The sequence below is a fragment of the Canis lupus genome, chromosome 9, assembly GCF_003254725.2.
Source record: "Canis lupus dingo isolate Sandy chromosome 9, ASM325472v2, whole genome shotgun sequence".
Lineage (NCBI taxonomy): Eukaryota > Metazoa > Chordata > Mammalia > Carnivora > Canidae > Canis > Canis lupus.
The window spans coordinates 60,333,292-60,348,033 of NC_064251.1; the positions used below are offsets into that span (position 1 = coordinate 60,333,292).

The following is a 14,742-nucleotide window of genomic DNA, read 5'->3' on the forward strand; positions in this document are numbered from 1 at the left end:
CCCTCTCTTGGGGAATGATACTTTTCATATTCAGGTAATTGTGTTTTTCTTTGGAAATAGGGGATAAGGTAGTTAAATGTGTATATATAGGCAAAAAAATCAGTACTAAGAAAATTGGTTTGTTTCAGCAGTTTTTATTTATAAGAAACATTGCTTGTTTTCCCCTTTCTCCTTATCAAACTAAAAAGATTTTTCAGCTCTGATTGAGATGATGTGTGAATATGCCTAACACAGAGTAGATGTTCATTTCGGTTTTCTCCTCTGACAGCACACCACTGGCTTGTTTGACTTAAATTGGAAAATCAAGCTCTTGTAATATCACAAACATGAAGAAACATATTGTAAGGCACAAACATGTGCCTACATTTGCCTGTATTCCCTTCCCTCCTCCCTCTTCCTGCCCCATTGCTTAATTAGACTTATCACTGCTTTCTTGGGTAAAAGGAAAGCTCCTGGGAGGTAGGTTATACCCAGCCTACATTGGGTACTTTGATATTTGTTTTAATATTATCTGACAGACAAGTTCACGGTTGGTTATTACTCTTGACATTAGAAAGTGGTAAGTAGTTTCTATATTGTAGTGAGTCATAAGTTGGTCATATTAGATTCCTTTGACTCTGCTGTAGAGCACAATGCTTCCTCGGAGCCATGGGGGTCCTTTCTTTCAAAAATCTTGAGGCCTTTTGGCAGCTCCACTCCAGCATAGAGTAGAGAAGCACTTCTGCACCTGTCACTTCTGAGGGGTAGAGGATAACTGTCTTTGTAGCTGATGTTGGCAGTGAGTTGAGCACCGAGTACTGAGTTTTAATGGATGCTCAGTACATATTCTGAAGTCAGGAAATGCTTTGTGGTATCTGAAACTTGATGTGAAAGGAAATTTGTAAGGAATTTCTTTTTGCATGTTAATCATAAGAGTTATGTGTATGTGAGAGTATGTTTTAGAATTAAGACTACAGATGTTTAAAATGAATGATTTCTATAACCTTTTCCCCTGTATTTGCCTGATACTAAAATTATGCACTGAGAAATGGCTCGTTTTTCTGATTCTCAGTAACTTTTGTAATTTATGTAAACATAATTAGTTTTAGAACAATATGTACAGACTTCTGGGTGCCACGTTATGGAATTAACTGAGGTATCAATAATGCCTATAGAATGTGCTGAAGTATTATTGTTTTTCGCTCTTTTACATTTTTTAGTTTCCTCAGCTTTACTCTTTCATGACATGCCTTAACAGTGCTGATATACATAGTACCAGTCCAAGATGATATTAAAAAATAGGATATGCTCAATTGAATTATGTAGGCGGAACATGCTCTGGCAGAGCAAGTCAATGTGCTTTCTGCTTCATTGAGTGGGTTATTAGATTGATGTGGTTTATTTCTTGAATGATAGAACCAGTTTTAAAAATAAATGAAGCGAGAAGCATCAATTCAGTTAGCATTGATAATTCATTATTATTGGTTAGAAAAGTGCTACATTTGTAAACTGATCTATAATTTATCACTTGGATTAGGATTTGCAATGGGCAGGTTTGTTTTAATTTGAACCAGCTTCTCAATGACTGAACAATATGTTCTTCATTTTGTCTTGAAGTTGAGGTTTTAAATAGTTAAAAAGTCAAATGTATGAAAGGAATACTTTTTTAAAAACTTATAATGTTGGTCTGTGAACTTATGATAAACACCAACTGTGGGCTGTCCAAGTCTGCAGTTAAATGAAGTTGAGCTAGAGAAAATTTTATGAAGGAAGTAATAATTACTTGTATATGTGTTAGCTATGTACGTGTGTGTGTGTGTGTGTGTGTGTGTGTATATGCCATATATGTGGAAATGTGTCTCTTGGGAAGTCTCTCTCTCTCTCTCTTTCACACACACACACACACACACACACACCCACACACACACACACACACACACACACACACACACACACACACACATATAGACACAAACCCTGTGCATGTTATGTCTCATATAGTGGTGTTCTTAATGCAGGAAGCTTCTCTTTTATGAATAAGTCTTTGAAATATTGCTGTGCTTTTTGTTTCCTTTTTGTACACTTCCCCTGAGTAATGCATTTGGTCTTAGTACTTACATATTTTAAAAAAGATATTTAATCTCATAGTTTGCTTTGGATTTTCACAAATTGCAAGCAGGTAAGTGTGCCCACTTATAATGACATTTAATTGAAAATAGTGCATATTTAAAATTGTTATTGTTTGAGTACAAAATAAATTTATGCCAGAGATGTCAACTTCTTTAAAAGTAAGGAAATGAAGTTTTAAACTCTAAAAAATGTAGTTGACAATGTTCAGAGACAATTATCTTCAAGTTGGCTTTCTGTTCTGCCTGTGATTGGGCCTATTGATGTAGGGAAGTGTTGTCTAATCCTGGCCCCCTCTGTTCCTAGGTAACAGGCAAAAACGGTGCCAGCAAGAGCGGCCCTGCCAGGCCAAACCCATGTGGCTCGGTGTTATTCACTCTGATCCATATGGTCAGGCTGGAGATGGTCCCTAGAGGGGTGTTAACACTCAGCAACCCAACCGCCTCCCTCCCTTCAGAGCTTCCCTGCGTGGCTCCTGCTGTTTGCCCATGTGTGATTCTTGATTAATTTTTCATTTTTAATGAAGTTTGATCATGTTTATTATTTCTCATGATTGACTGCCTGTACTCCTCCCTTGTAATTGATAAAGCCCATATTTCTTCATCTGTCTCCTCTTTCTTTAGGGTAAAGTTGCTAGATTGTGTGCCGTGGTTAATGCTAGATTTATTGGTCCCATTAGATGTATAAATTATCTCTCTTTCTCTCCACAGGAAGTTCTACAGACTTTGACCAAGTTTTGTTTCCCCTTCTATGTGGACAGGTAGTGTCAGATTTTCAAACTTTACTAGAAAACAAAGTGTCAATAAGCCTGCTATGGAAAATAAAAACCATACCATTCTTAACATTCCGTCTGTTACCAAGATTTAAAATGTCTATGTTTGAAGGAGAGTTGCTGTATTCTCCTTTCCTGGAGATTTTATTAACATTATCAAAAAGTTTAAAGCTTAGAGCTTTGCATTGGTTACTCTTTGAGATGTATTTCATGTGACGTTAAATTTTTGATTTTGGTTATCAGACTTGAACCATGATTAAGAATGGTTGGTATTCAATGCTATTTCATTTTTATTTAAATATGAACATATTTAACTTAAGTAATGTTGCATTATTCCATGGCCTTATGAGTATTATATGGACTTCATTTTTCTTTGATTCAATGTAAAATTTAAATTAGCACAGGCCTATCTTGTTTAAAGGGTTCAGCTATTTAAAAGGCATGTTGCTAAATAAGTCTTGCATTATAGGTGGCTAAGAATGGTATCTCTGGGGAACAAAGCATTTTCTCTATATTCTAGACAAAAATACAAAATCATCTGAACATTTCCTTAGATTTCACATTATGGTAAGCTCTTGGAGAAGTATCAGTATAAGAGTTCCAAGATAGTTAAAATAGTCTGGTGGTTAAAAAAAAAAAGCCATTGGTTAATGGTAGCAATTGTGGAAGAGCTTTTTTCTCTTTCTTTTCTTTCTTTCTTTCTTTCTTTCTTTCTTTCTTTCTTTCTTTCTTTCTTTCTTTCTTTCTTTTTTAATGATTTTGTTTATTCATGAGAGACACGGAGAGAGAGAGGCAGAGACATAGGCAGAGGGAGAAGCAGGCTCTATGCAAGGATCCTGATGTGGGACTCAATCCCAGGTCTCCAGGATCACGCCCTGGGCCAAAGGCAGACGCTCAACTGCTGAACCACCCAGGCGTCCCCCTTTTTTCTTTCTAAAAGAGAACTATAAACTATAAAACTATCATTTACTAACAATATTAATAAGATGTCACAACAGTCCTCTTAATCTTGTTTTCAAGAAATGTCTACTATGTGCTTCATTACAGTCTAAGCATGATTTTTGCAGCCATTTGTCCACTTGATAGTTTACTCTTTTTTAATTTTCTCTTAGAGAATTGAACTATGAACTGTGCTACATTCTGTCTTTAAAAGTCCACTTTTAGTGACACCGATTTTTAGGAAATATCATAAGTAATAACTGCCATAATATGTTCTAAGAAAGCTATAAAATGGCCTATCTTTAGAAAGACTCTGTCTTGTATTTTCATGTACCCAAACTAGGCAGACCTGAAGGATTTTAGTGGTTTAGAGTACACGTGGGTAGTGTGCTGCTTGGTCTTTTCTACTCTTTGTAGGAGTGGTGTCCTGCTTTGTTTGGCAGAAACCTAAAAATGGTGTGAGATGAGAATTGGTAGCCAAAGGAGTCTAAAAGAGTACTAAAAAGCAAAAAGAGTATTAAAAAGCAGCACTGGAATGTTGCCAGCCATTTTATAATCACTGTTTTCCCTGGTTCGTTATTTTTAAGCCAATCAGCCATTGTAGTATTTCCAGACTTGGGCTTTTTAAAATCCTAGTGCCAGGGTTGTTTCAGTAGTTAGTGGGTTGATGCTCAAAACAGAATAGCCTTAATTTTAAGAGGGTCAGTCTTTGTAATGAGAGTCTTCTTTATCCTATTCCTTCTAAAAATAGCAAGGAAGTAGGGTTTTGTTTAGAGACATTTAATGCAAACTTCACATTTATATGTATGAATTAGTGATGCATGAAATTTCCTCCAGTCGCTTATAAAATGTATTACAAATTATGGCAAGGGCATATTTATATAAATTAATAAAGCTGAAATGTTTTTAAAATGCAGTTAGATATCTAACGAAGAAAAATAAGAGAATACATTTTTACATGACTTTTGGTAAGAGTGCTAATCTATTTTGAATGGGTATTCCTTAATTAATTTTGTAAACTGATATTGAAAGAAATGCACAATGAGATTAAATCCACCCCAACACACACACCTCTCTCTTCTTCTCTCACCAGCCACACTGCTCTATTTACCTACCTGTCTGAGTGATTACATTCTTAATGGAAAAAGCAGAGTCCTTAAATAGTTCTAAAATCTTTGTCACCGATGTCCTGATGCCTTTTTATTGTTTTTGGTTTTTTAAGGATTTTATTTATTTATTCATGAGAGACACACAGAGGCAGAGACACAAGCAGAGGGAGAAGCAGGCTTCCTGTGTGGAGCCCAATGTCGGACTCCATTCCAGGATCCCAGGATGACTCCCTGAGCCAAAGGCAGCCGGTCAACCACTGAGCCACCCAGGCGCCCCTGCCTTTTTATTGTTGTTAGACAAATACTTTTCTTTTAAGATGCTTCTCTCTAGATCACCCTCCCTTAATTATGTTTCTCATATTTTTTTCACAAAATGATTTGGGACAGAAATGTACCTGTATGGATCTATCTTAATCCTTGCCTTATACAATAATTCTTTCTTACATTTTGTTTTATTCCACACCCTACAGGTGCTGATAACTTTTGATACAAAAAATTCCACTTTATTTAGGGACTATATTTTTCTCTTCTCTTTCCCCACTCTAACCTTTGCAAACTTTCATGTAGAAGAGATAACAAACTTACAATAAACACAAAGATTTATTTATAATAAACACAAAGGTTTTAATGTTACCTTTTTTTGTTTGTTTGTTACTTTGCAGTTAGCACTGTCAAATGGCTATGCCCAGATTCTGGGGCCCACAAAGCCCCCCCAGATGTATTTTTGATACTGTTTGCCTTAAAAAATATGTCAGCATGAGAGATGAGTAATGCCCTAGGTGATTATGTTCAGAAAAGAAAGCTTCCTAATCTTTTCAGTATCTGTGCTTTTCTACCCCAAGGAACAGTAATACAACTTTCTGACATTCCTAGTCTATATCAAGAGTGGGATTTTCACAGTCATCATCAAATCACCCGTTAACATTGACATCTTACTGTCTCTTGTGTTGTTTTAAGATTTTTCTTTCTGAAACTAGGACTTATGAAAAATAATAATGCCAGTAGCTCTTCAAAAGAAAGTACTTTCTCATGTATCACCTTATTTTATCCTCCTATCCTAAGAGATGAGAACAGGTATTATTATCTTCATTTGAAAAAAAAAATCTAAGCTGCAGAGAAATTAGAATTTGCCCTAGGTCCCTTAGGCTGCTAGCACAACATAAACATCCGTCTCTCAAATGAATACTTTTTTCAGTAGAACATGTTGGGGAAAGTTCCGTGACCAAATAGAGCAGAAAGGAAGGAAATTGGTATTTGAGTTCCTAATTGATTTTAGTCAGTGTGCTGGACATTTTCACATCAGTACTTCATTTGTTCTTCCCTGCAGCTCTGAAAGATAGATGATGGTGGTATCTCTTTTACAAAAGAGCAAAGGAAGGTTCCAAATGTGTAGCATTATGTTGGGTGATATGGAAATGGTATTAGACTTGGAGTTCTGCCCTCCATGTGTTTCTCAGTCTAGTTCAGGAAGTATTATAAATACACATTAAACAGTATCTCTCCAAAAGGATAGTGAGGTTAAGGAAGACTGAGGTGGTCACAGAAAACTTCTCACAGTGGGGAAGACTTGTGTTGAGTCTGCAGGGACCGTAAGAAGCGGGTAAGTGGAAGGGAGAGCCTAACACCCCATATGTGCTGAAGAGCAAAGCAGAGGAGAAACCATGAGTGAGCCTAGAGATTATTCAGCCAGAGCAGATGGAGCCTGCTGGGGAGAGGGTGACGTGTACTGTGAGAGCTTGGGCTCTGGCTAGAGGAGGACTTGGGCATGTCTGGAAATAAGATGAAATTCACGTGGTTCCAAACGTCCCATTTTACAGAAGGGAAACCAAAATTTGTAGAGGTGAAGTGATTTGCTTATGATCACAGCTAAGTAATAACAGAGCTGGGAAAGAAACACTCTTATTTCCAGTGCAGAGTTATTTCTACATTATGTGGTCCTTGAGGCTCTTGGTGGAGAGGAGGCTTGAAATGACAGTGCTGAGAGCCTGTTATCACTCTCAAAAACTTATTCTTACTGATGAGAGCAGTTTCTTAAAAAAAAGGGGGGGATGGGGGAGAAAAAGATTTGTATACCATTTTGTACTGTGGTGTTACTTGCTTACACTTGGTAGCTGGCAACCTGCTTTAGTCAGAACACACAAGAGACTCCCTGGAGGACGGAAAAGCTCTTCCTTCCAGATTTGTGCTTATCTCTTTTGGAACCCAGCAAGTCTACTACCATTCAGTTGCCCTGTAAATCATCCTATATCCCAATACGCACAAATGACACGAGCACAAAATGAAATGACATCGTCTTTTAAGGGTCAAAGGAAGGCATAGTTTAGTGATTGAGGATGTAACCATAGGTGTTGATGTGATTCACCTGCTAGTTACTGTTTTATTATGTCTCTGTTATGTGCCAGGCATTGTGTTCTGTTCTCCTCCTGCACTAGAAGTTTACATTCACAAGCTAACCGTTACTATAATGCCATATATGGGGAAAACGGGCTCAGAGGGGTCCAGTAACTTGCCCAAGACCCCGCTCCTAGTAGGTGGTAGAGCTGCTTTTGAAACCTCCATTTATCTGACTTCCATTTCTACCTTCCTTTTTCTACTTTATTATACTGCCTCCGTTGATCCGTCGTAACTAAAGTAACCAAAAAAACTTCCAAATTTTCTTTCAAAAGCAACTTGTATTTCTTGTAGGAAAGTAGCAAATTCTGATAAGAAGAAACCTACACAGAAAATGAAATTCATGTGTGTGATTGGTGTGTTAGTCTGGCTGCCCAGACTTTGCTCTTGTTCTACGTCTATATGTTCATCCTGTTCTGCTTTGCAAAATTGAATTCCTTTGGGCCACTTTCATTCTTGTGGGTTTCATCCTTAGTTTGGTCCCTTTGTTTGGTCCCATGGGTTAAGATGCGCCCTTAGAAAATGATGTGATCATTTTCTACAGCACTTGATTAACAATGTAGCAGTTGGGCCTTAGTGGACAGAGCATTGAGGGTAGCAACCCGGAGGACCTCGATTTCAGTTTTTGTTCTACCATTGACTTGCTCTGTGCTGTGAGCAAAGTGATGTCTCTCTCGAAAGGGCCTTAGTTTCTTCATGGGTAAAATGAGGGGATTGCATTAGATCTCTGCTGTTCCTTCTGGTTTTTTTTTTTTTTTTTTTTGCTACTTTTTGGTTTCCCAGTTAGGATTCATTTTTGCTGTCAGGCTCATGTAGACAAGAGAGTGAAGTGATCTCTCAGAATTATCTGGTGAGTTTCTTGAGCCAGATAGGTGTCACCCTGTGTCTGGCAGTGTGTGACCCACTCTTGGTCCCCAGACACTTTGGGTCAATGTCATTCTTTTCACTTGGCTCTTTGAGCTTGGAATGTAAGAAACTTGAGTCTTAGGCAGATGAAAGGTTTATGGAAGGAAGCTTTGAGGCTCATGTAACTTAAGGTTGAGATGTGGTAGTTTGATAACGCTTGATTCCTGCCCGATGTCCTGTATGCATAGAAGGAAGGAAAAGCAACTCTCAGGGGTGCCCTGCAGTAAAGCCCAACAGATACTTGTCAGTAAGCTATACTAAATTGAGGATGACATCTCTCGAATTTTATAATTTCATAACAGTAATTTTTGCCTTGTATCCATTATATGCTACTTGCTATATATTATTTGTAATTCTCCAAACCAATTTGCAAAGTATTATTTGCATTTTGTGGGTGAGGCTCAGAGAGGTACCGTAACTCACCTGTGCTCACGCAGCTAATGAGTAGCATATCTGGGATTTGAATCTAAAGACCTGACTGTTTCTTCTCTCTCCTGCATCTTGAATCTCTCTGCCTCTGTTGAATCATTTCCAACAGCATGAAAACCAGTTCTGGTATTTCTTGATCCTCTTCATTCCCATTCAATGACTGCCTCACTCTCTCTTCTTTGGAGCGTTAGCTACACACTTTTAAGTTTTCCCCTCAGCCCTCTTCACTCTGTCTTCAGCTTCTGTCATTCAACCAGAGCTTTTCTTATCAAGGTCATTGGTAACTTTGATATTGCTCAGTGCAATAGGCATTGTTTGTCTCTCATCTTGATTCATGGCTACAGTTGACCATTCCCTCCTGCTCGTTCTCTGTGTTTTCTTTGATGGTCTTTTCTCCGTGGATTCTCTAAATTGATGCTTCTGTAACCTCATCCTGGATCCTCTTTAGTTTCTCTGAATGCTCTCCCTAAGTGATCTTGTTCTTTACTTGGGCATTAAATACATCTGTATGTAGATGACTTCAATTTATATAAAGCTCCAACGCAAACTTTTCCCCGTGATTTACTAAGTAGTATGTTCAAACATCTTGACATTTCTATTTTAAGGTTTCTCAGACTTAACATATCCCGAATGGAACTCTTAGATCCCCCGCCACATTGTCTTCTCTCTCATAAAATGGCAATTTGCTGTCTTTTTTCATTCTCAGTACATCTGCATGCCTGTCAGTTATACCAGCCAGCTGTAACTTGGGACTGTCCACCCTGATCCATTTTCACTCTCCGTTCGTGAGTTAGGCCTCCATACAGTCTCACTGGGACTTGTACACTAGCCTCCTGATGACTTTCTCTGCTTCTCCTTCTTCCTTCTCCCAAACTTCTCCCACATAACAATTACCATTGTACTTTAGACAGTTCTTTTCATGAAAGCCATTCAGTGGCTTCCTGTCACCTTTACAAAAAAAATCCTCAATCTTTACCATGACCTGTGAGGCTGTCTGTATAATCCGGCTCTTGCCTTATTTCAAAACTTCATATCATGCCCTTTCCCTTTAGCTCCTCTGTTTAGCTGAGCTGGTGTGCTTTCAGTTCCTTGAAGATGCCTTGCTCTTTCCAGCCTGAGAATCTGCCCAGCTCTTTCCTCGGCCTGAAATACCCAGTTCCCTGCTTCTGAAAGGGTTGTTCCAACTCATCTTTCAGGGTCGGGATCAGTGTCACCTTTGAGAAGCTGTCTCTAACCTCGGTATCTGAGTAGGGCCTTGCCTTCTCTTCCGTTTGCTTCTGTCTTTGCTCTTCCTTTGGTTTCATGAAACACTGGTACATACAGCTACATGCTGCTGTGTGGTACACTTGTTGATTATTCCTGTCCAGCTAGCTGGGAATCTCCATGCAGTAGTCGCTCAGTTTACAAGATGGACAACTAAACTAAAAGGCTGATATGGAAAATCCCATCTCTCACTGGAAGATTGGGATCACACTGTCCGTTGACCTGCTACATGCCATTTATACACTCAGTCTGTAAATAGCTTCGAGATTAAGCAAAAAGCTGCTGGAGGAGCCTTGAATGGCTCACAGGCATTTAAAAGTCAGCATGAATGTTAAAGTTTGGTTTGAATATTCATCTAAGCCTGGGAAGCACAGCCCACGGTGGTCTGGGCCCTGCTCTCTTGGGCAAATTTCTGGAAATACATTTGGTTTCTCTGGCTTAGTGGGAAGTATTCTGTTTGACAAGACAACTATCTGGATTCCTCACATACTTGAGTTCCTTTAACAGAATTGTAAACTGCAGGTGAGGGAAAGGTTTCCTTGTGTTTAGTGTAGAATGGAGAGGACTTTGAACCAGAATTGGGCTTGGAATTTTGTTTTAGTCCTGCTATTTTGAAAAAAACAAAACAAAACAAAACAAAACCACCACCAACAGTAACCCCGCCTGTGCTTCATTCAGTTTCCCCATCTTACAGCCAGATGCTTTCTACAGTTCCTTCCAGTTTTAATCTTTATGAAATCTCTGATTCCTGTTAAAAAGTTAGGGATTCTGATACTGGAGGTAAACACGAAACCTGCAGCCTTTAACAAAGTAGACCTTTCCCCAAAGTCATTTTTATGGAGAAAGTGTGAACACTGTCCTAGAGCACGGCCGATTCCTCCAAGGTTCATTCAGAAAGCTTTCAAGTTCACTTCTGAGCACCCTTGCCTGACTTTTAGTTGATTGGAAATTGTCTGAGGAGAAAAGATTTTAGAGTTTGATGGTCTGAGGCCTTGTTTGTTTGTTTAAATGGCTTGTACTTCACCCTATTAGGAATTAAAACGGTGAACCAATGGAGTGCCCGCTCCTAAGCTATAATCCACCCTCCCCTCCCAAAAAAGAATCTTCTTCACTTTACTGTGAGCATGAGCAGCTCACTTGGTCACCCAGAGGACTGTCCTTTACTGAAAAGATGCAACAGAGAAGAGAGAAAGGCAAACTTCCATTCTCCACTCATAAGGATTACAAAAAAGAGGCAGTCAGGAAGATTCTGAGCAAATGCATGATTTTAATTTTATTTTCCTCTGGATGGTAACAGCTTGCGTCTCTTTTTATTAATTGTTTTTAGTATGGACTGGCATTTATAGTAAATGCTTATCATACTTATTCCCAAAACCTCCTTTGAGTTGGGTGGTAGTTTCTCATTGTTATTCCAGGATAAGAAACTGAGGTGCTTAGAGGTTAAGTAACTTGGTAAATGAAGGCCCAGTTAACAAGTGATTGAGTTGGGATTTGAACCAAGAAGAGTAACGAATCTTTGAGCCTAGGATGTCGCTAAAAGCATTTTCAGCATTTTTTAACGGTAGTGAAAAAGATAATAGGGAAATTAATGACACTCAATTCACAAACTGAGTTGTGTTCATTCTGTGTCCTTTTCCTAGAGATCCTGGGTGTTTTCTTTTCACTCAGTCCTATCAATACCCTTTCTTTCTAGGATGTTTGATTTTAAACATTCTTGAATGGAAATCACACTCTGAGTTAAAGTAATGAACCGTCATATTCTGTATGATCACATAATAGTATTTCACAAAAGCATGACCTTATTTGTAACTTAGAATCATTGTGACCTGTTGCTTTAAATTTTTTAAGAATTCAAGTTTTTCTCCTCCCCCAGTGAGGCCCACTTTTTTTTCCCCAATCACTTTAATTATGTGAACTAGAATCCTGTTTCTCACACATCTTCGGTTCTCAACCTTGTTAAAATTAATCATATAATCCCCCTTTAAAACATAGTATTAAATCACCATAGTAACACAGTATCCAAGCTTTATTGATAAAACATAACAGCCATAAGAAGGTAGAGTTTGGTGTCCCCTGGACAGCTCTATAACTTTTATAGAAATGTGTTCCTTCTTCTGGCTTGTGTAAGATGGAGGGATAGCATTACTTACACCTGTTTTATTACCACACTGCTTTTAAATTGCCACCTTGTTTTCGCTCACCTTCCTAGTTAAAAAAGGAGAGTGGGGCACTTTCTTTTCTTTCTGGATTATTTTCTTGTACTCTCTAACCACTCTCTAGGGGATGGAATTGTTTTCTTAAACATGACTAGGTAGGGCCCATTGACCTTTTTGTACTGGGATATCTTGAAAGTCTCTTTAATTTTCATTTGCTTATGTGTTTTGTATGAGGGAGTTTTAGAAAGGAAGGCTATTCATATTTGAAAAATTCTTATCCAGAGACTCAATAAGTCTGCCTTTGGAAAAGGCCTTGTAAATGATTTTTCATTTCTGCCAACAACTTATAAATTACAGGTGAGAGCATTGGTTTGAATATTTTGCCAATTTGAGTATATTTTGTAAAATACAATGTATGTAAAATACGATATAAGTTAATGAGTTCCTTTGGATAATTCAGTGTCAAATTCTAAACTATTATGTTAGCATAAATTTATGTATTAGGATTTGGAATATTTAAGTTTTTTTTTAAGATTTTATTTATATATTCATGAGAGACAGAAGGGGGTGGGTAGAGACACAGGCAGAGGGAGAAGCAGGCTCCACACAGGGAGCCCGATGTGGGATTCGATCCCGGGTCTCCAGGATCTGGGCTGAAGGCGGCGCTAAACCGCTGAGCCACCCAGGCTGCCCTAAAGGCCGCCTTCTAAAGTCAGTTTACCACTTAGCTTGGATTCCTTTTTAAAAACTTAAATATTCAAGCAGCCCAGGTGGCTCAGTGGTTTAGCGCCGCCTTCAGCCTAGGGTCTGATCCTGGAGATCGGGGATGGAGTCCCACGTCGGGCTCCCTGCATGGAGCCTGCTTCTCTCTTTCTCTCTCTCTCTCTCTCTGTCTCTCATGAATATATAAATAAAATCTTAAAAAAAAAAGTGGTCTTTAAAACATTTTGCAACTGCAAAAATTGTTTCTAGATTAATCTCATTAGTAATATGTTTTTTAATCTTTTGAAACGTATTTCCTATTTTATGTTATTTTTATGTGTGGTTTGTTGATTTTTGTGTTGATGTGGTAGGTTTTTTTCTTTACTCTTTTTTTTTTTTATTTTTTTAAAGATTTTATTTATTTATTTATTCATGATAGTCACACAGAGAGAGACAGAGAGGCAGAGACACAGGCAGAGGGAGAAACAGGCTCCATGCAGGGAGCCCGACGTGGGATTCGATCCCGGGTCTCCAGGATCGCGCCCCGGGCCAAAGGCAGGCGCCAAACCGCTGCGCCACCCAGGGATCCCTTTTTCTTTACTCTTTAAAACCTGTTTCCATTTCTTAGCACCTCACATTGTTTAGACATTTGATATTTCTGTCCTATAGAATACATGTTCCTCATAAACTTAAATTCTGAAAGATACAGGAATGTAGAAACATAGTAGGTAACCTTGCCCTCTTGAATTCCAGCTCCTCCCCTTAGAAGCGCTGTGAACATGACTCAGTTACCTACCTGTTTAGTCCTGCTGTTTCCTTTTCTGTAAAATGGGAGCATCGTCTAAATTCCAGGGTTGATAGAGAAGTAAATGAGGTGCTATATATCAAGTCTAACTTGGTGACTGGCACATAGTGGACATTTAAATTCTGTCACCATTACTGTTTTCCCAACTAGAGGAATGGTCAGGTGAGCGTCGTTAGCAGCAAGCTGGCAGAGTAGGCTTTGGCATCATAAAGGCCTGGGTTTAAAACACAGCTTTTTGCAGTTTACCAGCTGGCACCTTAGGCAGTGCTGCTCTAGGCTATTTTCTCATCTATAAAATGAGGTTAATTGAATGCTCCTTTCAGGATTTGGTGGGATGATTAACAGGGCTACCTGCCTAAACTCAGTAAGTGGAAGGTTTGGTAGCTCCAATCAGGTGATGAGGTGGTCATTATCTATAAAATGAGGTTAATAGGATGCACCTTTTAGGATTTTATGAGATGATTAACAGGCCTACTTGCCTGAACTCAGTTAAGTGGAAGGTTTGGTAGCTACTTTGGTATTAAGATGGTCGCTAGAAGGGGCTACTGGCTGACATTCTTCTCCTTCTTCCTCTTCTTCTTCTTCCTCTTCTTCCTTTTTCCTCCTCTTCCTCCTCCTCCCCTGCCGCTCCGCCCCCCCGCCCCGTATGTTCTCTTGAAGTGTGTAAATTTTGAGTTCATTTATAAAGAGTTCCACTGAGAAAGGAAATGTTACAGGTTCAATGACTTGTCATGATTAGATACTTTATCAAGAAACTTATTGCACATTCATTTTTCCCTTTGTTCTCTCTTTGCTGCAGCCTTACAGTTAGCCAAGTTGGCCAGAACTTCACATTCGTGCTCACTGACATTGACAGCAAACAGAGATTTGGGTTCTGCCGCTTATCTTCAGGAGCGAAGAGCTGCTTCTGTATCTTAAGGTAAGGGAGAGTGGCTTTGGCTATTGGCTAGTTCTGTGAAACAGTGTCAGCCTTTGCCTCATTCCTCTGTAATTAAATTTCCCAGCTGTCCTTTTTATTTTTCTATCTGTTTCCCACAAGTCACTGCACTTGGGGAGAAGGACTTCACAATGTTGTTCTTGCACTTTAAGTTCTGCAGATAATTGTCTTTATTTATTTGCATCACATCCCTTGGGTGGGAAAGGGATCTTTGCTTCTGTGGCGTA

General features: G+C 38.8%; 1 protein-coding gene across 18 annotated transcripts in view; it reads left to right on the forward strand.

Annotated features, from left to right (window-relative positions):
• The window catches only part of DENND1A (DENN domain containing 1A), a 539,854-nt gene that overhangs the window by 178,789 nt on the left and 346,323 nt on the right, over nt 1–14,742 (forward strand). For 11 of the 18 annotated variants that reach the window (XM_025475088.3, XM_025475077.3, XM_049114467.1 and 8 more), the window contains 2 exons: nt 2,817–2,866; nt 14,378–14,497. In XM_025475088.3, coding sequence (XP_025330873.1) covers nt 2,817–2,866; nt 14,378–14,497 — 170 coding nt within the window. The remainder of the gene's footprint in view (nt 1–2,816; nt 2,867–14,377; nt 14,498–14,742) is intronic. The other 7 variants (XM_049114466.1, XM_025475080.3, XM_025475091.3 and 4 more) reach the window with 1 other exon arrangement.